This window comes from Hibiscus syriacus, unplaced genomic scaffold, assembly GCF_006381635.1.
Source record: "Hibiscus syriacus cultivar Baekdansim isolate YM2019G1 unplaced genomic scaffold, ASM638163v2 tig00117034_pilon, whole genome shotgun sequence".
NCBI classification, from domain to species: Eukaryota; Viridiplantae; Streptophyta; class Magnoliopsida; order Malvales; family Malvaceae; genus Hibiscus; species Hibiscus syriacus.
The window spans coordinates 5,471,011-5,493,004 of record NW_024063533.1 but is presented as its reverse complement, the minus strand read 5'-3'; the positions used below and the strand labels follow the sequence as shown (position 1 = coordinate 5,493,004).

At 35.9% G+C, this 21,994-nt stretch overlaps 1 protein-coding gene across 1 annotated transcript; it reads left to right on the top strand.

The window, feature by feature from the left end:
- The first annotated feature begins 516 nt into the window (after positions 1–516).
- On the top strand, positions 517–21,756 carry LOC120196476 (plant-specific TFIIB-related protein 1-like). Its single transcript, XM_039198281.1, has 4 exons — positions 517–1,025; positions 19,310–19,452; positions 20,112–20,270; positions 20,731–21,756. Exons 1-4 carry the CDS (start codon positions 575–577, stop codon positions 21,568–21,570), a joined length of 1,593 nt encoding a protein of 530 aa, XP_039054212.1. The 5' UTR covers positions 517–574; the 3' UTR covers positions 21,571–21,756.
- Positions 21,757–21,994: the final 238 nt, after the last annotated feature.

The window sequence follows — 21,994 nt, the reverse complement described above, 5'->3', positions numbered from 1 at the left end:
AAGAGATTATGAGATAAATCAGATTCCCCTTGAATATATTCATTTTAAAATAAAAATAATAATGGTTGATGTTTGATGAGGAATAATGATAAAATCAAAAGAATTCGACTAATCCAATATCTAAAACAAATTCTTTATTTCTATTTCACACTGAAAGTTTAATAATAATAATATACATGAAAAATATGTTGAATTGAGTAGGATGCTAAAATACGAGTGTAACAAAAAAATATAATTAAATATTGAGTGTCTAAAAATAAATAATATGAAGTAAAATGTTTAAAATATAACATTGAAATCAGGGTGTGAGCTACTCGGACTTGATGCTTAAATATTTCACTAAACTAACACAAGGATGTGTCTGAAGCGATATAGATTAAGAACTAATTTAGAATTGTTTAAAGTCAAAGAGCTAATGTAAAATATTGGTATAGTTTAGGGATGTATGGTGAAAATAACACAATAAAAATTCAAAAAAAAAAAAAAAAACAAGAGCGGAATTCTTTGGTAGTTAAATGAATCCACACCCCCGTTCTTCCTCGCGGTAGTAATAGAGAGTAATAAATAATAACCGATGAAGTGTCCGTATTGCTCGGCGGCGCAAGGTCGGTGCGCCACTACGACAACCGGCCGGTCCATAACAGAGTGCACCTCGTGCGGACGTGTCGTCGAAGAGCGCCAATCCCAAAACCATCACCTCTTTCACATGCGAGCTCAAGATACCCCTCTCTGCCTCGTGACCTCCGACATCCCCATCCCCGCTCCCGCTTCCGCCTACCGAATCCACGAAGACGACCCGTTTGAGCCTACGGGCTTTATCACTGCTTTTTCCACATGGTCCCTGGAGCCCAGTCCACTCTTCCTCCGGTCTTCTCTATCCTTTTCCGGCCACCTAGCGGAGCTCGAGCGGATTCTTGAACTTTCTTCGTCTTCAGCGCCTCCGGAAACGTCGTCTCCGACGGTTGTGGTGGATAATTTGAGGGCTTATATGCAGATTATTGACGTGGCGTCTATTTTAGGGTTGGATTGTGTCGTAATCGGTTTTCGTCCGGGAACGAAATATTAAATTTTGGCGGGGAAATTGATATGAATAAATAATTTTGAAAATAATTTGAGAGTCGCCATCGGCCTTTTGGGTCAGGTAGGTCGAATACCTAAAAATTATCTTTTAAAAATTTTTTTAAGAAAACATTATTTAAAAGATGCACTGATCTGCGTTTTATAACCAAAAATTCGTTCTTTTTAATAATAAAAAGGGATTCGTGGTCGGTTACGTTTAGGGAAGGATTAGCACCCCTACAACGCCCAAAATTGGTACTTTTTAATTATAAATTGTCTCTATTATTAAAATTTAAAAATTCAAAAATATATTTAATTTATAATCCTATTATTTTAAAATTATATAAAAAATATTTATTTATTTAAAATATCCGAAAAGAACTTCTAGGTGCCTTAAGACAGCTCTTTTCTTTGATATTGATAAATATTAATTTAAATAATATTTTTTTACTTTGTAATTTTAAAATATCAGAATAAGACATCCAGTTGTATTAAGACTGTCCTTTTCTTCGATATTAAAAATAAATATTTAAAAAAACTATTCATTATATGTATATTTATGAATATATAAAAATATTTAACAATATAATAAAATAAAAATATCACTAAAACAATATATTTTAAGCATTAAAATGAAAACATATAAAATAAATAACTAAATTATAATAAAAATAAAACTAAATCTAATTCCTAATTAATAATTAATTGAAATTATAGGGTTTAAATATTTTCTAATTTAATAATTTAGTGACCAAAATGAAATTATTTAAAATTTAAATTTTATAATAGAATAAACTAAAAATATGAACTAGGGATAAAAAAAATATTTATTAAAATTAAGGGATTAAATCTGTAATTTATCCTAAATATATTATTTTAATATGAAGGACTAAAATAAAAGAAACTAAAATTCGAAGACTGAATTAAAAAATATTATAAATTCAATTTAGTGACTAAAATGTAAAATTTACAAATACAAGGGACTGCGGACAGGGTTTAATTATTTCAAAATTACGCGTATAGTCCTTCCCGAAACGGCGTCGTTCGGGAAGGACTATAAAAGTCCAAATCGGCTGGCCCGAAGGGCCAGCCATTTCATTTCTTTTCTTCCTTCTCTCTCTCTTCTCTGAGAGAGAGAAATTTCTCTCGCTTCTCTCTAACACAGAGAGAAGCCCAGCCGGCTGGCAGCCGTTAGCCGGCGTTCATCCGCCGTCAACCACCGCCGCCGGCCACCGTCTTCGGTGGCCGGAAAAAATTTTCTTTTATCTAAACGTAGATCGGACCGTCCTAATGACGGTTCCGATGTCTTTTTCCGTTAAACGGCTCCCAATCGGAGCAAATCTAAAATAATACCTTCGGCTTTTCGAAGGGTTTGGTGAGATCCGGCGACGGTTGTGGTTCTCCGTTGACAGGGTAAGCTTCTTTCCTCTCTTTTCTTTTTTTTTTCTTTTGTTGATGTTGACTGAGATCGTTGGTATAGTTTTTTTTTCTTTCTCTCCGTTTCTCTGTTTTTTTTTTCTGGTTTCTGTCTCTTCTTTTTTTTTCTTCGCAGGTGGGGTGGTGGCTTTTATAGCCACCACCATTGTAGCCGTCGGACCGGTCCGAAGAAGGGCTCTCGGTGAGTCACCGGACTACCAGTGGTGACTCACCGAGTAGCCATGGCGTGGACGGCTGTCATTTTATCTTCTGGAGTCTTCGGTTGGGACGTGGCAGCGGCGGAGGCGGCGAGAAGACTGTCGGCAGCCGCGTGGAAGCTGGGGCGGCGCCGCGTGGCCCTAGGGTATCAAACCCTAGGGTTCCTCTCTGGAGCCATCTGGACCGCTGGATCTTGCCAGATCCAACGGCTATGAGCTGAGGCGGCTGGTTAGATTAGGGTTAGGAAACCCTAACTGGAAACCCAAATATTTAGGGTTTCTGGTTGGTTCTGGACCGGTTCTGGTTGGTTTGTAACTGGGCCGGTCCAAATGTAATGGGTCTGTAATTATTATTATGTATTTAATATATTTAATATAAATTAATAAATAATAAATAATAATAATAATAATAATAATAATAATGATAATAATAATATATTAATAATAATGATAATAATATATAATAATAAGGATAATAATAATATTAATAATAATAATATGGATAAAAAATTTAGTATCTTCAGCTGCCCCTCTTTGCTCATTCTTGTGTTAACAAGAATAGGGCAAAGATGAAAAGATAATAAAATTTTTTATCCATTTGACTTTACTTTGATCATTATGGAGATATTGAATAAATTCTTCTTTTTCTCCAAATAAATTCTTCTTATTATGAACTTTCTGCTGGGGATGATGATGACCTTCTTTTTGTGATAGAGTCATCCAAAAGGTTGAATAAGCTCTTGATGAGTTCTTCTCATTATGACCTTTCTCTTCCTTCTTCAGATGAGTTCTTCTCATTATGAACTTTACCTGGCAATGTTGATCCATCAAATGATGAATTCAGGTAAAAGGTTGAACAAATTCTTCTCATTATGAACTTCTTCCTTCTTCAGATGAGTTCTTCTCATTATGAACTTTCTCTGGAAAAGATGATCCACCAAATGATGGATTCAGGTAAAAGGTTGAACAAATTCTTCTCATTATGAACTTCTTCTTCCTTCTTCAGATGATTTCTTCTCATTATGAACCTTCTCTGGAAAAGATGTTGATCCATCAAATGATGAATTTAAACAAAAAGTTGAACAAGTTCTTCTCATTATGAACTTCTTCTTCTTTCTTCAGATGAGTTCTTCTCATTATGAACTTTCTCTGAAAAAAGCTGATCCATCAAATGACGGATTCAGGTAAAAGGTTGAACAAATTCTTCTCATTATGAACTTCTTCTTCCTTCTTCAGATGAGTTCTTCTCATTATGAACCTTCTCTGGAAAAGATGATCCACCAAATGATGGATTCAGGTAAAAGGTTGAACAAATTCTTCTCATTATGAACTTCTTCTTCCTTCTTCAGATGAGTTCTTCTCATTATGAACCTTCTCTGGCAATGTTGATCCATCAAATGATGAATTTAAACAAAAAGTTGAACAAGTTCTTCTCATTATGAACTTCTTCTTCTTTCTTCAGATGAGTTCTTCTCATTATGAACTTTCTCTGAAAAAAGCTGATCCATCAAATGACGGATTCAAGTAAAAGGTTGAACAAATTCTTCTCATTATGAACTTCTTCTTCCTTCTTCAGATGAGTTCTTCTCATTATGAACCTTCTCTGGAAAAGCTGTTCCATCAAATGATGGATTCAAATCTTTGCTAAAATCTTTGAAATTTCTGTTAAAAATTCAACATAGATGAAAATGAATGAAAATGCACCTATTTTTGTAAACACCTAAATATGATGCATGAATATTAAGTTGTTTGATTTCAGACTGGTGAATTGAGTATTTCTTCAATTATAAAAACCCAATATATCTGTCTTCTTCAAATCAAAGAATCTATCATTTTTGACAAATGTAGATGTAGATATAATGTCACAAAACCTCTTGAGAATAAAATTCAATAGTATAAACTTTTGAAAAGCTTGCATTCAGGCAACATGTTGATTCTGATAACAACTCATCTGATTATGAAGTGACCTTTCAAGATGATTTCACAGATATCAATAGTTCTTTTAATACCGAGAAATCTTGAATTCTGATTCTGATGAGGAGAATAAACTGTTATACTTGACAAAAATGGGATTCTCAAAGGCTGAAACTTCAATAGCCATGTAGAGATGTGTGGTCCAAATTCATCAATTGCAGAATTGGCAAATTTTATATGTGCTGCTCAAATGACTAAGGCTGCTGATGCACTTCTTCGGATCAAATAACTCAAAGAACACTTCCAGAAGATGCTATTGGCAAATTCATATTCTAAATTCAATGCTTGATTTTGTCCAATCAGATAACTCAAAGAACACTTCCAGAAGATGCTATGTTCTGTCCAACCAGATCAGATAACTCAAAGAACACTTCCAGAAGATGCTATTGGCAAATTCATATTCTAAATTCAATGCTTGATTCTGTCCAATCAGATAACTCAAAGAACACTTCCAGAAGATGCTATGTTCTGTCCAACCAGATCAGATAACTCAAAGAACACTTCCAGAAGATGCTATTGGCATATTCATTTGTTCCAGTTAATGTTTGGAATAGGATATCACCATGCTCATTCGATGTAGAGCCAAAATTTGTAGATTCGAAGCATTTCCATGCTATTACACTGAAAAGGGCTATATTCATAATTCTGCCAATTGAGAACAGATTTCCTCTTATTCTGCTTCCTCCATGTGCTGATGCTTTTCCATTGACAAAGAAGTGATGGCCTTCATGGGATCCAAGAACAAAGTTGAACTGTTTATAAACATGTACATGAAGTGCCAAATTGACAGAAAGGATCTGTAAGGCTCTTGAAGCTTATGACAATGAGTCACCTTCGAGTGTTCAAAAATATGTTCTTGATGAGTGCTGAAAATGGAATCTAGTATGGGTTGGAAGGAATAAGGTTACTCCACTTGAACCTGATAAGGTGGAAATGCTTCTAGGTTTCCTTAAAAACCATATACAAGGATCTGTATAGAAACATGTCTCCTAGTGATATCAATGTCTTGTTTCTTTTTGCTGGAATCAGTACTGCAAAGATCATCTCCTACTGTTTTAGTATATCTTTGAAAACAGATGTGTAAGAACTGAAGGGTGATCGGTTGGAGCAATTGATGAGTAGATTTGGCGGATTCGACCTTGTTGTCGGTAGAATCCCGTGTAATAATCTTGATGTTCATGGCTTTAAGCTAGTGATAATTTGCTTACTTTGTATTCCATGTATTTAAAAGTATTAACATAAAGTGATATTCAGAAATCTTTAAATTATTTCAAAATTATGTTAATTCAATAGAAAAGAATAAATTGAATTTCCAAAAATAAATTGAATCTCAAATAATTTGAACTTGAAATAGATATAATTGTATTCAAAGTTATGACAAGCATAAGAATAAAAATTCAAATGTCTCAACAAATTATAAGCATAAGTATTTCTAAATTAATCAAGTTGACACAATTTAGAGTAATGATGTAAGCTTTTGTCTGGAAGATCTCAAACTGTCAAAATCTTAAGAGAATTCAATTGCCGGATGCCTAATATCAACCTGCATTTGAGCCGCCTTTTCAGGTTTTCAACTCAAATCCTTCCTTTGGTTACAAGATGCCCTTTGCGGGTTTTCATCTTGACCCCCTTTCTTTTTTTTCTTTTTTTTTCTTTTTTTTTTCTTTTTTTTTTTCTCTCTTCAAGCATAATATTTCTTGACAGAATCCGAGTTTATTGGATTTTTCAGAATTTTTCCATCCATTTCTGCCAAGATCAATGCTCCTCCGGAAAAAGCCTTTTTTACAACGTATGGTCCTTCCCAATTAGGCATCCATTTCCCACGGAAATCTTTATGTATAGGCAAGATCTTTTTCAATACTAGATCACCCTCTTGGAATTCTCTTGGATGTACTTTTTTGTCATGAGACTTTATCATCCGTTTCTGATACATCTGTCCATGGCAAATAGCTTTCAATCTTTTCTCCTCAATAAGGTTCAATTGATCAACTCTAGCTTGGATCCATTTAGATTCATCCAATTTTGTTTCTCTCAATATTCGAAGCGATGGAATCTCAACTTCAATTGGTAAGACTGCTTCCATCCCGTAGACTAAAGAAAAAGGCGTTGCCCCAGTAGATGTTCGAACAGTAGTTCGGTATGCATATAGAGCAAAAGGTAACTTCTCGTGCCAATCTTTGTAAGTTTCAGTAGTCTTTGTAATGATTCTCTTGATGTTCTTATTTGCTGCTTCAACTGCCCCATTCATCTTTGGACGATATGCCACTGAATTTGCATGTTTGATCTTAAACTGTGCACAAAGTTCGGTCATCATTTTGTTGTTCAGGTTCAGAGCATTATCTGTAATGATCCTTTCTGGTAAACCATAGCGGCAAATTATTTCTTTCTTTATGAACTTGCAGACTGTGGACCTCTTAATATTGGTATATGAAGCAGCTTCAACCCATTTGGTAAAATAATCAATTGCCACAAGGATGAAACAATGTCCATTCGATGCTTTTGGTGTGATTGCCCCAATGACATCTATTCCCCACATAGAAAACGGCCAGGGTGTTGTCATTACATGTAAAGGAGATGGGGGTACATGAATCTTGTCTGCATATATCTAGCATTTATGACATTTCCTCGCATAATCAATGCAATCTGTGTACATAGTAGCCCAATAGTATCCATATCTCATTATTTTTCTGGACATGGAAAGACCATTTGCATGTGTTCCACATATTCCACTGTGTACTTCTTCAATGACGTTTCGAGCTTCGCTAGTATTTAAACATCTCAATAGCATTTGATCACTGCTTCTTCTATACATAATCTCTTCATCCAGAAAATATCCAGCAGCCATTCTTCTCAAAGTTCTTTTATCAATTTCCGATGCATTTGGTGGATAACTTTGATTTTTGATATATTGCAGGATATCATGATACCATGGTTTACCATCTACCTCTTCTTCCACACTATAACAATGTGCAGGAATTTCATATACTTGCATTTTGATTGGCATCATATCAACCTTCTTAGTTGCCTGAAACATAGCAGCTAATGTAGCCAAAGCATCTGCCATTTGATTTTCTTCCCGAGGGAGATAATTGAATGTAACTTTCTCAAATTCTTTCACTAATTCGAGGGTAAAATTTCGGTATTCCAACAATTTGGGATCTTTTGTTTCCCATTCTCCTCGCAATTGATACACCACCAAAGATGAATCTCCATATATCTTGAGAAATTTGATTTTTCTTTCTATAGCTGCTTTCAATCCCATGACACAAGCTTCGTATTCCGCCATGTTATTGGTGCAAAAGAACTCCAGTCTGCTTGTAAAGGGATAATAAATATTTTCTGGAGAAATTAACACTGCCCCGATTCCTCGTCCCAAAGCATTAGATGCTCCGTCAAAATAAAGCTTCCAAGTTGCAAATGCATCATTTGTTTTGACTTCTTCATTCATGGATATGCATAACAGATCTTCATCGGGAAAATTAAAATTCAAAGGCTGATAATCATTTGAGACACGACTGGCTAAAAAATCAGCTATGACACTTCCTTTTATTGCTTTTTGGTTGACATATACAATATCAAACTCAGATAATAACATCTGCCATCTAGCCATTCTGCATGTCAAAGCTGGTGATTCCATTAAGAATTTCAAAGGATCAAGTTTTGATATCAACCAAGTAGTATGGTATAACATATATTGTCTGAGTCTTCGAGTAGTCCACACCAAAGCACAACATAATTTTTGTATTGGTGGATATCGAACTTCACAATCAGTAAATTTCTTGCTCAGATAATAAATAGCTTTTTCTTTCCTTCCTGATTCATCATGCTGTCCTAGTACACATCCCATCGAATTTTCGAAGACCGTCAAGTAGAGAATTAATGGTCTATCAGGCATTGGTGATACTAAAATTGGGGCATTGGATAAATATTTCTTAATAATATCAAAGGTTTCTTGACATTCTTCATTCCAGACTTCAGGATTGTTCTTTCGAAGTAATTTGAACACTGGATCACATTTGTCAGTCAATTGAGAAATGAACCGAGATATATAATTTAATCTTCCCAAAAAGCCTCGAACTTCTTTTTTTGTATTGGGTGGTGGAAGATCTTGAATTGCTTTGACTTTATCTGGATCAATCTCGATTCCTTTTTTACTGACCACAAATCCCAAAAGTTTCCCAGAAGTTACCCCAAAAGTGCATTTAGCAGGGTTGAGCTTTAATTGATACTTCCTCAATCTCTGGAAAAGCTTCCTCAAATTTTGAATATGTTCTTCTTCAGTTCGGGATTTGGCAATCATGTCATCTACATATACTTCAATCTCTTTGTGCATCATGTCATGAAACAAAGTTACCATGGCTCTTTGATATGTTGCTCCTGCATTTTTCAATCCAAATGGCATCACTTTATAACAGAATGTGCCCCACATGGTTATAAATGTTGTTTTCTCCATGTCTTCAGGATTCATTTTTATCTGATTATATCCTGAAAAGCCATCCATAAATGAAAACCATGCATGCCCTGCAGTATTGTCCACCAATGTGTCTATGTGGGGTAATGGAAAACTATCTTTCGGACTAGCTTTGTTGAGATCTCTGTAATCCACGCACATTCGAACTTTTCCATTTTTCTTAGGTACGGGAACAATGTTGGCTACCCATTCTGGGTATTTAGATGCCTGTAGGAAACCTGCATTGATTTGTTTCATCACTTCTTCTTTGATTTGCAACAACATTTCTGGCCTCATTCTTCTGAGCTTTTGTTGGACTGGTTTATATTCTGGATTGATTGGAAGCTTATGTATCACTATATCTGTGCTCAAACCGGGCATATCTTGATAAGACCAGGCAAATATATCTTTGAACTCTTGAAGGAGATTTATCAATTCTTGCTTTATCTGGATTGTCAGAGTAGTACCAATTTTCACCTCTTTTCTGTCTTCATCTGTTCCCAAATTCACAGTCTCAACCCTTTCCTTGTGGGGTAGAATTTGTTTGTCTTCTTTTTCTACCAATCTTAATAGTTCAGTAGGAATATCACATTCCAGTTCATCTTCACAACCATTGATTTCTTCCAGACATATAGGCTGCTCTAAATTTATCACTGGATTAAATCTAGGAATAAACATGCTATTAACACGGTGACACCTGCAAATTTAAGTCGGAACATTTCCGAAAGAATATAGTAAATTTATGAAAATAAATAAATGTAAAAATGTAAGAAAATGTAAAGAATGATTGCCATCTGAAAATTTTAAAGAAAATTTCTTATATTTAACATAATTTCTTTTACAAGATAACAAAAAGTTTTCATATTTTTGAGCTAAACATAAAGATTAGTTTTGAATATTACTCTGCATTAATATTAAAAACTATAGGAAGATCTTCAGCGGTCCAATTGGTGAGTGTTTCTCCAGGAAAACATGGGCGAATCTTATCCCAGTACTTGCCAGTCTTGTTGTCATTCATGATCATGTTGATAAATAATCCATTCATAGCTTCTTCAACTATGTCTTGATCTTTCGTCAACTTTTCTTCTTTAAAGGCTTCAACAAGCTGCTGTTCCACATTAATTGTTCCCCCTGATCTGAATGTTGTCTTCAATTGTGGGAAAGACATGTGTTTCCAAAAGATTTCTCCCCCTTTCAATTTTGTCTTTCTGTCTTCACATCTTCTTTTCATCTCTTTGTTCTTTTGCTGAAGATTAGGCTTAAATCCCAGTCCAAAACGGTCTTTTTTCATTTTTATACTGATAGGAACTGAAATCCCTTGAAGATTCTTTCCTAGACCTCTTCCAGCTTTAGCTCCGATGCCTAAAGTTTGTTGTACCGTCATCTTGGTACAATCAGACAATCTGGGATATGGAATTTTCCTTCCTTCTGCAACAAAGGTTGCATTTACAAATTCAAGAGCTCGAAAAGAGCATTCAAGAGCCTTATCATTGGTGTCGATATATGGAACATCGCTTGTTACAGACGCAATGATTTCTTCTTCAGCATTGACGCATATTAGTTGTCCATCAACAACAAATTTCAATTTCTGATGTAATGAAGAAGGAACGGCTCCTGCTGAGTGAATCCATGGCCTCCCTAAGAGACAATTATATGTGGGGTGGATGTCCATCACCACAAAATCAATATTGTACACGACTGGGCCAATTAACAACGGTATTTCCATTTTCCCAAGCACTTCTTTTTGAGTACCATCAAATGCTCGTACCACATTCTGATAACTCTTCATGTGTGATTGATCCAGAGGCATTCTTTGAAGTGTAACTAGAGGCATCAAGTTGAGAGCAGATCCATTGTCAATCAATACTCCTGGCAATACATGACCATGACAGTGTGTCGTGATGTTCAAAGCTCTTACTGACCCCATTCCGCCTTCTGGTATTTCATCATCTGTGAACGTTATGTAATTGTCAGCGGCTATATGTCCCACAATTCTGTCAAGTTTATTGAGGGATATATCTTCGGGGATAAATGTCTGATTGAGAATTTTCATCAAAGCATTCCTATGCGCTTCTGAATTCATCAATAGATCAAGAATAGAAATTCTCGCTTGTTGTTTGTGTAGTTGTTCAACCACACTATACTCACTATGTTTCAAGAATTTCAAAAATTCTTGAGCTTGTTTTTCTGTCACAGGCTCATTGAATGCTGGAAGGGATTCATCTTCAAATACCTTCTGAGGTATTGCCATGGCTTTTCCTTTTGCTTTCACTTGTTCTGAAGCATTGGATGTTTCGGGAGAATAACATCTCCCACTTCTTGTAAAGAAACCGACCTCGCCCACTGCTTCAGACGTCGATGTAGTACTCAAATTCTGTATTTTCTCTTCTGTTTTATCTAGAGAATCAGATCCTCCTACCATTGAAACATTGGTAGTATAATTCCAAGGTACCCTGCGGGTATCTTTGTATGGAAATGGTAGAGGAGTGGTAATAACTACTTTTGGCCTTATTGATGCCGGAATCACCGTGGATGATTTCACATTAATGATCACAGGATCATTTATTCTTTGATTTGGTTTAGAATCCTCTGATGAGCAAACATCATCTTCTTTTTTCCCGGGTTCTTCTTCAAAGAATTCTATTTCTCTGTTGTTCATCAATTTTTGCACCAAATCCCTAAACTCAAGACATAATTGAATTTTATGCCCTTGCTCCTGATGATATTCACAATAATTCTTGCCTTCATTCGGCTTTGGCCTGAATTGTTGTGGAATTATACCGGCTACAGAGAGTTGTTGGAATACCCAAACAAAAGGAGATTTAATTTCAGAAATGTCAGTCTTTGCTTTCTTTCTGTTCTCTTCCTGAATTGCATTCACGTTTTTATCTCCATGATTTGGCAATGGATGACTTGATACGGATGGTGTATTGAATTCCAACTTCCCAGTGTTGATCAAATTTTGAACCACCCTTTTGAATGCTAGACAGTTTTCAATAGAATGTCCTGTAATTCCTTCATGGTAAACACAGTGTGCCTTTGTATCATACCAAGGAGGGAATGGTGGTTGCATGGGAACCAAAGGATAGGGCCTTATAACATCTGCTTTTAACAGCGAATCATAGATCTCTGCATATGGTACTGGTAAAGGTGTAAAAGACAACCTTTCATTTCCTTTCGAGATCCTCTGGACTCTGCTCGATTAGTGTTTGTTTCCTCTTTCTTAACCCTTGGCTGGGTTATTGTAACACTTTTCGATGAATCCTTGCTGTAAGAATTTGTATTGTTGACTTCATTCTCCTTTTTCCGGTACGTAGGTCTTTTGGAACTAGACCCATCATTTGATTCAATCTTGCCACTTTTCAAGACATTTTCAATTAATTCTCCAGAAATGACCAAATCTGCAAAATTTCTGGTTGCATTCCCCATTAGATGGTTTAAATAAGGAGCCTTCAATGTATGGACAAACATAACTGTGGCCTCTTTTTCTGACAAAGGTGGTTGAACTTGGGCCGCAGTGTCACGCCATCTCTGAGCATACTGTCTGAATGTTTCATTATTCTTTTTCTCCAAGTTTTGAAGAGTCCATCTATCAGGGACCATGTCTGTCACATGGCGGTACTGCTCTAAAAATGCTTTAGCCAAATCTTTCCAGGATCTAATGTTGGCTTTGGTCAATTGAGTATACCATTTTAAAGCCGGTCCTGTCAAACTATCCTGGAAGCAGTGAATTAACAATTTTTCGTCCTTCACATATCCTGCCATTCTTCGACAAAACATAGTAATGTGGGATGAAGGGCATGTAGTACCGTTATATTTATCAAATTCGGGAGCTTTGAACTTGATAGGGAGGATTAGGTCTGGAACCAAACTCAACTCACTAGCATTAAATCCATAGAATGATTCAGTTATTTCCACGGATTTCATTCGCTCTTCTAAGCTCTTGATTTGTCTGGTCAGTTCTTCATTTACTTTTTGTTTCTCATTTAGCTCATTCAAATCTGGGATCAACTGATCATTATTAAGATCCCCTACTTTCACATCTGATATAAGCGGATTTTTGCTTGAAGATGCGGGATCCACTTGTTGATCTTCATGTGGTTTAGCTTCTTGTAATGCAGATGTACGAGCATTGATTTGTATAGGGGTAGTACCAGAGATAAATTGGTTCTGGTGAAAAACCTAGAGGATATATGGGTTCTTGGTCGAAAGATACAGGATTTTCATGCATTTTTCCACTGATAGCCTGCCTTTTAAACATGTCCTCTATCTTCTTCATCATACTGTCTTGTGAATTTGCAATACTGGCTTCAATTTTTTCCAACTTCATTCTCATTTCTTCTTGTTCTTTATGATGCTGTTCCTCAATACGCTGTATTTTATCCTCCATAATTCTCTTAGTAGCTTGTCTAGTACTGTAGTGATGTAGTATTTTCTTTTGGCCAGAGTAACTGCGATTGAAAAATCTTTTAATATTATTTCAAATTTTAATTGATGAATTTTAACTTAATAAATGAAATAATTCATAGTGAAAATTATGAAATGAATGATGAATGTATGCAAAATGCATGTATGTAAAAACATTGATCCCAAAAAGTTAACTGTCATAGAACAACTTCCATCGGCATACAAAAGTTTCTTTATAATATTTCATAACTACAGATAAGGCATAGCTTTCCTATTAAGCTCTATAATTTATTTCATTAACCATGACACCTTCTTTCCGCACTTAGAAACTGGATCAACTTGATGCTCAATTATTTCGGCTTCAACAGCTAGTTCCCCAACATATCTGGCAACCTCGCTCATTTGAACCATGGCCTCGAACACCATATTACTTCTTTCTTCACTTCTTTCAACATAGAACTCAGTTGACTTTTGCCATTGCTCATTCGTTCCTTCAAGAGTTTGCTCTAACTCAGTGATTCTGACTTGGCAATTGTGCAGAATTTTTTCAAGATCTCTAATGCGTCTTCGCAGTGAAGCATTTTCCTCATTACTTTCCTTGAGATCATTAGGTCCTAGACGAACCTTTTCTTGAAACAATGATTCTTCAAGTTGTAAAATGTAAGTATTAAACTCTGAGTTTTTGTTTCTAGACTGATCCAGATCCTCTTCCAGTTTTGTTCGTGCTTCTTGCGTTCTTTGATTAAGCTTCTGGATTTGAATATCTTTGTTTCTGCATCTCTGCATCCAATTGCTAGCCACCTCCTGCTCTACCTCAAGTCTGGTGTTGAAATTTTTTCTTTCTAGCTCCCATTTTTCTTTTTCAACATTGGATTCTTCCATCTTTTGGCCTCTGACTTCAAGCTCAGCAATCAACTGGTTCATTTCAGATTCAAATCCCTTGAACATGATACTTTTCTCGCTTTCAAATTTAACAAAGATGTCATTCTTCATCTCTTCTAAATCTTTGGCTCGATCTCTTTCTCTTTGCATTTCATTCATGATCTCACGGTGTTCAGCCTTGTGTTTTATAATTCACTCTCTTCTGTCAACCTCGAAATCTTCCATTTTTTGCTTTCCTTTTTCCAGGCTTTTGAGTAGACGGCTATTCTTCCCTTTTAGATCTTCAACTCGTCTTTTCTCAATGTTCAATTCTCTGGTCATCTGTACCGTCGATTGGCTGGGTCCTGATGCTTTTCGGGATTTATATAACTCCTGGTAATTTTTCTGTAAGGCTCTGTACTCATCCTCACCTTTTTCTTTATCTTTTCTCAACATTGCACATTGTGATGAATGAAAATCAATGTCAACCCCCAACATAGCTTTGTCTTGTCTCATTTGCTCTAACTCTTTCGACCAGCCATCTCTTTCTGCTTCAAACTCAACTCTCAAGATTTCAATCTCTGATGGAACCACCTTAATGCGATCTTCCATAGAGATATCCTCATTTTGATCTGGTAGAGGAATATTTTCGTTTTTTCTTACAGATTTCCAATCTTCATAATCAGGAGTTAGCATTTCTTTTGCTGCTTTAGCTCGAATACAAAAAGTTGTTTTCCAAGCTGTAACGGCTTCCATGATATTTCTTTTATAATTTTTGCTGTGAAATGCGAACTCAGATGACTGTAGTCCAGCAGTGACAGGTACAAATTGACGACCTTCATACTGTCTTATAACCAGCAGTGGTGCATATCCAATTCCTCCCCATAATCCGAGCAGCATTATCCAGTTGTAATCACCACACCTGTAAAAGAATTCCCTTTGTATTTGCCACGGGGCTCGCCAAACAACGTCATTGCTTTGCAGATTTCGAAAGGCATTAATCCACATATCTTTCTTAATTTCTTTAGGCCATTCCTGCTCTAGAAATTCTTTTAATGGTGAGTAATCCGTATTGAAGCGTCGGTATGAAACCTTTTCCGTCCTCCAGAAATGACTACGGATCCAAACATATAACAACTGGGTACACCCTGAGAATCGTCCACCTCCTAACCTTCTGCAAGCATTTAACGATCTGAAGGTCTCTGCTAGGATGGCAGAAACAGGATTAATCTTCTTCGGTAACTGTTCAAACAAGTCTACCACTGCAGCTTCAATATATCCCAATACTTTTGGGAAGATGACCATACCATATATACCCAGAGCAAATAAATCGAATCGTACTTTAATATCTGGATGGCTCTGAATAAGTTCTCTGATGTTGGTCCAAGCAATGCCTTCGCTTTCGCCTTTTTGTTTTGTACGGGATGCTACCCATTCTTCTCGTACCCCGGCAATCTTTGCCAATTTAACTCGAAAGGGTTGAGTTTTAATTGACTTTGAATATATTCGATTCTCCAAAGCACCTTCAAGATGTAACAAAGTTGTATATTCTTCGATAGTAGGGACCAAGTCCTCCTTATTGAAAGTGAAGCAATTGTACCCTGGATTCCAGAATTGAACTAGGGCTCTGAGTAATTCATCATCAACTTCAACATAGAGCAAATATGGGATGTCTCCGTAAGTCTGATAAAACTGCAAATTTTTGTTTGAATCCCAACTTTCCCAAATGCTTCGCAAATCTTGCATATCATTTCTTTTTAGTGAAACTGAAGCATAACTGACCAAGTCAGATACATAATCATCCTGCAGACTGTCTCCTTCTTGTCTTTGTAAATCTTCAGCCCACTGTCTTACTTCTGAGTTTAGAATTACTTGACTTGAACACTTTTTATCCATAGATGAAGGCTTTCCAATGAGACAATTAACACAAGGATCAATGTCTTTTATCCTGTATGATGCAATGCAAACAGAAAAATAAAGAACACACAAAAAAGAAAATAAATTAGTTTACATAAAAAATTCAATAATAACATTTATTTAATTTAAACATGCTTTTCTAAATTTAAATAATTTAAATAAACATGTAATTTAAACAATAAATAAATTAACATGAAAGACATAATTCATTTCTCCTGTGTGTACACCTATTTTGGACAAAATTTCGGCATGACTTCTGATCGGAAGAGTTTCTAAGGTTTTTTATATGCAAGGTTTCAGATCTAGGAATAAAGGTACCCGAATTGTCTTTGTTAGTGCCCCCTTGGGTTGCTAACCCTCAATCCTAGTCCATCACAGACTAAAGTGGATCGAGTTCAATTCGAGGGGATACATTTCTCTATGCCTGACACGGAGAATAAATTCTCACGAAGACAGAGAGCATATGAACCCCGGAAGTTACTTGCTAGGTCTGACACGGAGAATAAATTCTCACGAAGACGTCGCTTTCACTCCCACTTAAAAGGGACAACTCAATTATAGAGCTTTATGTAATGCAATGCAAGTGTTGTGTGTGAGGAGAAATGTTCAAACCTTTGACAGAAAAAAAAATAAATAATGATATAAAATAATTGCAAATAAAACATATAAATATTATAAAAATAATAAGTAAATATAAAAAATTTTGAAAAGAAAAAATTAAAAATTAAATATATAAATTTTAATTTTTTAATTAATAGAGACAATTTATAATTGATTTTTTTCTTTTAAAAGTTTGACCGGTCCCCAGCAGAGTCGCCAAGCTGTCGTAACCGGTTTTCGTCCGGGCACGAAATATTAAATTTTGGCGGGGAAATTGATATGAATAAATAATTTTGAAAATAATTTGAGAGTCGCCATCGGCCTTTTGGGTCAGGTAGGTCGAATACCTAAAAATTATCTTTTAAAAAAAAATTTTAAGAAAACATTATTTAAAAGATGCACTGATCTGCGTTTTATAACCAAAAATTCGTTCTTTTTAATAATAAAAAGGGATTCGTGGTCGGTTACGTTTAGGGAAGGATTAGCACCCCTACAACGCCCAAAATTGGTACTTTTTAATTATAAATTGTCTCTATTATTAAAATTTAAAAATTCAAAAATATATTTAATTTATAATCCTATTATTTTAAAATTATATAAAAAATATTTATTTATTTAAAAATATCCGAAAAGAACTTCTAGGTGCCTTAAGACAGCTCTTTTCTTTGATATTGATAAATATTAATTTAAATAATATTTTTTTACTTTGTAATTTTAAAATATCAGAATAGGACATCCAGTTGTATTAAGACTGTCCTTTTCTTCGATATTAAAAATAAATATTTAAAAAAAACTATTCATTATATGTATATTTATGAATATATAAAAATATTTAACAATATAATAAAATAAAAATATCACTAAAACAATATATTTTAAGCATTAAAATGAAAACATATAAAATAAATAACTAAATTATAATAAAAATAAAACTAAATCTAATTCCTAATTAATAATTAATTGAAATTATAGGGTTTAAATATTTTCTAATTTAATAATTTAGTGACCAAAATGAAATTATTTAAAATTTAAATTTTATAATAGAATAAACTAAAAATATGAACTAGGGATAAAAAAAATATTTATTAAAATTAAGGGATTAAATCTGTAATTTATCCTAAATATATTATTTTAATATGAAGGACTAAAATAAAAGAAACTAAAATTCGAAGACTGAATTAAAAAATATTATAAATTCAATTTAGTGACTAAAATGTAAAATTTACAAATACAAGGGACTGCGGACAGGGTTTAATTATTTCAAAATTACGCGTATAGTCCTTCCCGAAACGGCGTCGTTCGGGAAGGACTATAAAAGTCCAAATCGGCTGGCCCGAAGGGCCAGCCATTTCATTTCATTTCTTCCTTCTCTCTCTCTTCTCTGAGAGAGAGAAATTTCTCTCGCTTCTCTCTAACACAGAGAGAAGCCCAGCCGGCTGGCAGCCGTTAGCCGGCGTTCATCCGCCGTCAACCACCGCCGCCGGCCACCGTCTTCGGTGGCCGGAAAAAATTTTCTTTTATCTAAACGTAGATCGGACCGTCCTAATGACGGTTCCGATGTCTTTTTACGTTAAACGGCTCCCAATCGGAGCAAATCTAAAATAATACCTTCGGCTTTTCGAAGGGTTTGGTGAGATCCGGCGACGGTTGTGGTTCTCCGTTGACAGGGTAAGCTTCTTTCCTCTCTTTTCTTTTTTTTTTCTTTTGTTGATGTTGACTGAGATCGTTGGTATAGTTTTTTTTTCTTTCTCTCCGTTTCTCTGTTTTTTTTTCTGGTTTCTGTCTCTTCTTTTTTTTTCTTCGCAGGTGGGGTGGTGGCTTTTATAGCCACCACCATTGTAGCCGTCGGACCGGTCCGAAGAAGGGCTCTCGGTGAGTCACCGGACTACCAGTGGTGACTCACCGAGTAGCCATGGCGTGGACGGCTGCCATTTTATCTTCTGGAGTCTTCGGTTGGGACGTGGCAGCGGCGGAGGCGGCGAGAAGACTGTCGGCAGCCGCGTGGAAGCTGGGGCGGCGCCGCGTGGCCCTAGGGTATCAAACCCTAGGGTTCCTCTCTGGAGCCATCTGGACCGCTGGATCTTGCCAGATCCAACGGCTATGAGCTGAGGCGGGTGGTTAGATTAAGGTTAGGAAACCCTAACTGGAAACCCAAATATTTAGGGTTTCTGGTTGGTTCTGGACCGGTTCTGGTTGGTTTGTAACTGGGCCGGTCCAAATGTAATGGGTCTGTAATTATTATTATGTATTTAATATATTTAATATAAATTAATAATAATAATAATAATAATAATAATAATGATAATAATAATATTAATAATAATAATGATAATAATAATATTAATAATAATAAGGATAATAATAATATTAATAATAATAATATGGATAAAAAATTTAGTATCTTCAGATTGCGTTATATCGGATCACGCGTTCCAGTTATTTAGGGATTGTTGTTCGGCTACCTGTTTGAGGAACCGAAGTGTTGAGGCGCTTGCTACTGCTGCTCTTGTTCAGGCCATTAGGGAAGCTCAAGAGCCCCGAACCCTACAGGTAACTTTATATTTCTGATTCATTTCTATTTATGGTAATTTCTCTACAGATTAAGTGGGGTTTTACATTTTGATTTGTTTATGCTAAAATAGTTTAGTGATATGGCAGAATCAAGTTAATATGTTACCAAAGATCAAAATTGTATATCTTGTGTCTTTGTACTGCTAAAGTTCCTTAGATATCATTCTTCAGTGTAACGTGAGACTAAAGTCTGCTGAAGAGGTGACGGCATGGTTTCTTTTATGAATGATGTTGTGGAGAATTTGATTGGGATGGAATGAAGAGTATAAGTTTAGAGGTGGGTGGAGACAAGAACTGGGTAAGCCTTAAGGTAAATCGAGGGTATGATGACTGTGTATAGGTGAATATTTTATGGGGAATTGAGATGGTGGAGAAGAACATAAGAAAACCAAGAACTTTAAAGTATAGAATTCCAGAGAGATTTTAAAATCTTGGAACTTAATGATTATAGTTCTATTTTCAATGTCGTTTTAGCAGTTTGACCCTTGAAAGGGAAAAGTAAAGAGTGAGCACTTACAGTGTTAACATAGATATTGGTTTGCTAGGTTAGGCCATAACCAATGACATGAAATCTCTATTGCATGTGGTTTCCCCCATTTTTTTCTAAGCCATCTCTAATGGCTTTCGTAAAATGACAGGAAATCTCAATTGCTGCCAATGTGCCACAGAAAGAGATTGGTAAGTACATCAAAATCCTGGGAGAAGCTCTACAATTAAGTCAACCTATCAACAGTAATTCAATATCAGTTCATATGCCGAGATTTTGCACTCTCCTCCAGCTCAACAAATCTGCACAGGTACCTTCCTGTTTAAATAGTCACTCCTTGGACCTTTAGGGTTCTTTTTGGGATACAAACCCATTCACACACAATTATGCCAACCTTGTCGCTCGAACCTCAACAAGTTGAGGGGTAAATGCCTTTAGGCCTCTCAGAACTTGGACCTTTAGTTAATAAAGTTGAATTGTAATTATTGGAAGTTGTATAATTCTTTGCAGATAAATGTTGAAAAAAATTAAAAATTTGCTTAAAAATTGATAGGACTTGTGGGAAATCATCTTTTAATACATACAGGTTCTCACGTAAGTTTATAATAAGATTACAAATCTTTTTTATGTTACACAATTCATTAGTATCTGTGTGTGGTGGTTTAACATTATAGATGACTATATCTCATTGTGATGCATTTGAATTCTTTTAGAAATGGTTCTTGGTTTACATTGAAGGATGATGTATTGAAATCTTCTTATGTGTCCAGGAGCTGGCAACTCATATCGGGGAAGTTGTGATCAATAAATGCTTTTGCACTCGCCGAAATCCGATTAGTATCTCTGCAGCTGCTATATATCTGGCATGCCAATTAGAAGACAAACGCAAGACACAGGCTAAGATATGTAAGGTGACAGGTCTTACAGAGGTCACCCTCCGGAAAGTCTACAAGGAGCTATTAGAGAACTGGGATGATCTACTTCCATCTAATTACACTCCAGCTGTCCCTCCAGAGAAAGCATTTCCCACAACTACAATTGCCACGGGCAGAACTTCAGTGCCTAGAGTTGATCCAGTTGATCTGAGTTCTACATTGGATAGAGATAAGCAGCAAGACTCAAAGCCGAATAAGCCTAATGATGTGTCAGAACCTGGCCTTCAAGCTAGAGGCGAAGATGGTGCAGAAAACAACGGCAATTCTTCTGGAACCCATGCTGCTATGTTGAACCGGCCACCACAGTTCAGGCAGCCTTGGCTTCAGTTTGGGGCCCCAAGTGTTAGGACAGTAGGAGATAAAAACCAGACTACCATTGGAGGAGACATTAATGAGGCGCAACAAAGCTGTGCAGAGTTAGAAAAGAAAGTAGATGCGCCAAAGACCGATACAAAGGGTGCTAGCAGTTCTCTAAGGCCAAGTCAGTTCTCAAGCTCTCCGGGTTCAAATGTGAGTACAATCACTTGGCCATTAGGTTCACCACCCACATCAAGTCCTTCACCAAACATGCCTATTGTGCATCCACCGAAGTTGCCACCGGGTTATGCAGAAGTTAAAGGACCGGGGACTCAAAATGGAAGTAAGGTTAACAATCTGCGTGGAGACTCAGAGTGAAAATTTAGAACCGGTCCTTGAATTGTTGTGGAACATCGTAATTAATAAGGTTACGTATATTCCTGTTATACACCTGCTTATGCTTTCATGACTCTTTTGCAGGATTAAAATGACCGTGGCAACGTAACCTTGCGATCTTTATATTTGTGGCTCTTATGGATAAATCCACCTTTAATATTCACGGTAGACAGTGATAGCATTGCATCATTTACACTTGACAATCGTGAGAAACTCTGTTGTTTGGGATTGCAGTTCAAAATTCTTTAGATGGTAAAGTTAAGAATTTATTTCAATCGCTGGTACTCTCGTCTTCATGGAAACTTCGAAAATTTGCTACTTAAATATCCCAATTCATAAACTGGTGGCACTTCCGTGATTTGTTTGAACTTGATAGGTATTCTTCTAAAAGTCCCGATTTTACCAT

Coding starts and splice junctions, on each gene's coding strand:
- LOC120196476 (XM_039198281.1), top strand. CDS start 575: ATGAAGTGTCCGTATTGCTCGGCGGCGCAAGGTCGGTGCGCCACTACG. Junction 1,026..19,309: donor GGCGTCTATTTTAGGGTTGG/ATTGTGTCGTAA, acceptor TAGTATCTTCAG/ATTGCGTTATATCGGATCAC. Junction 20,271..20,730: donor AGCTCAACAAATCTGCACAG/GTACCTTCCTGT, acceptor TTATGTGTCCAG/GAGCTGGCAACTCATATCGG.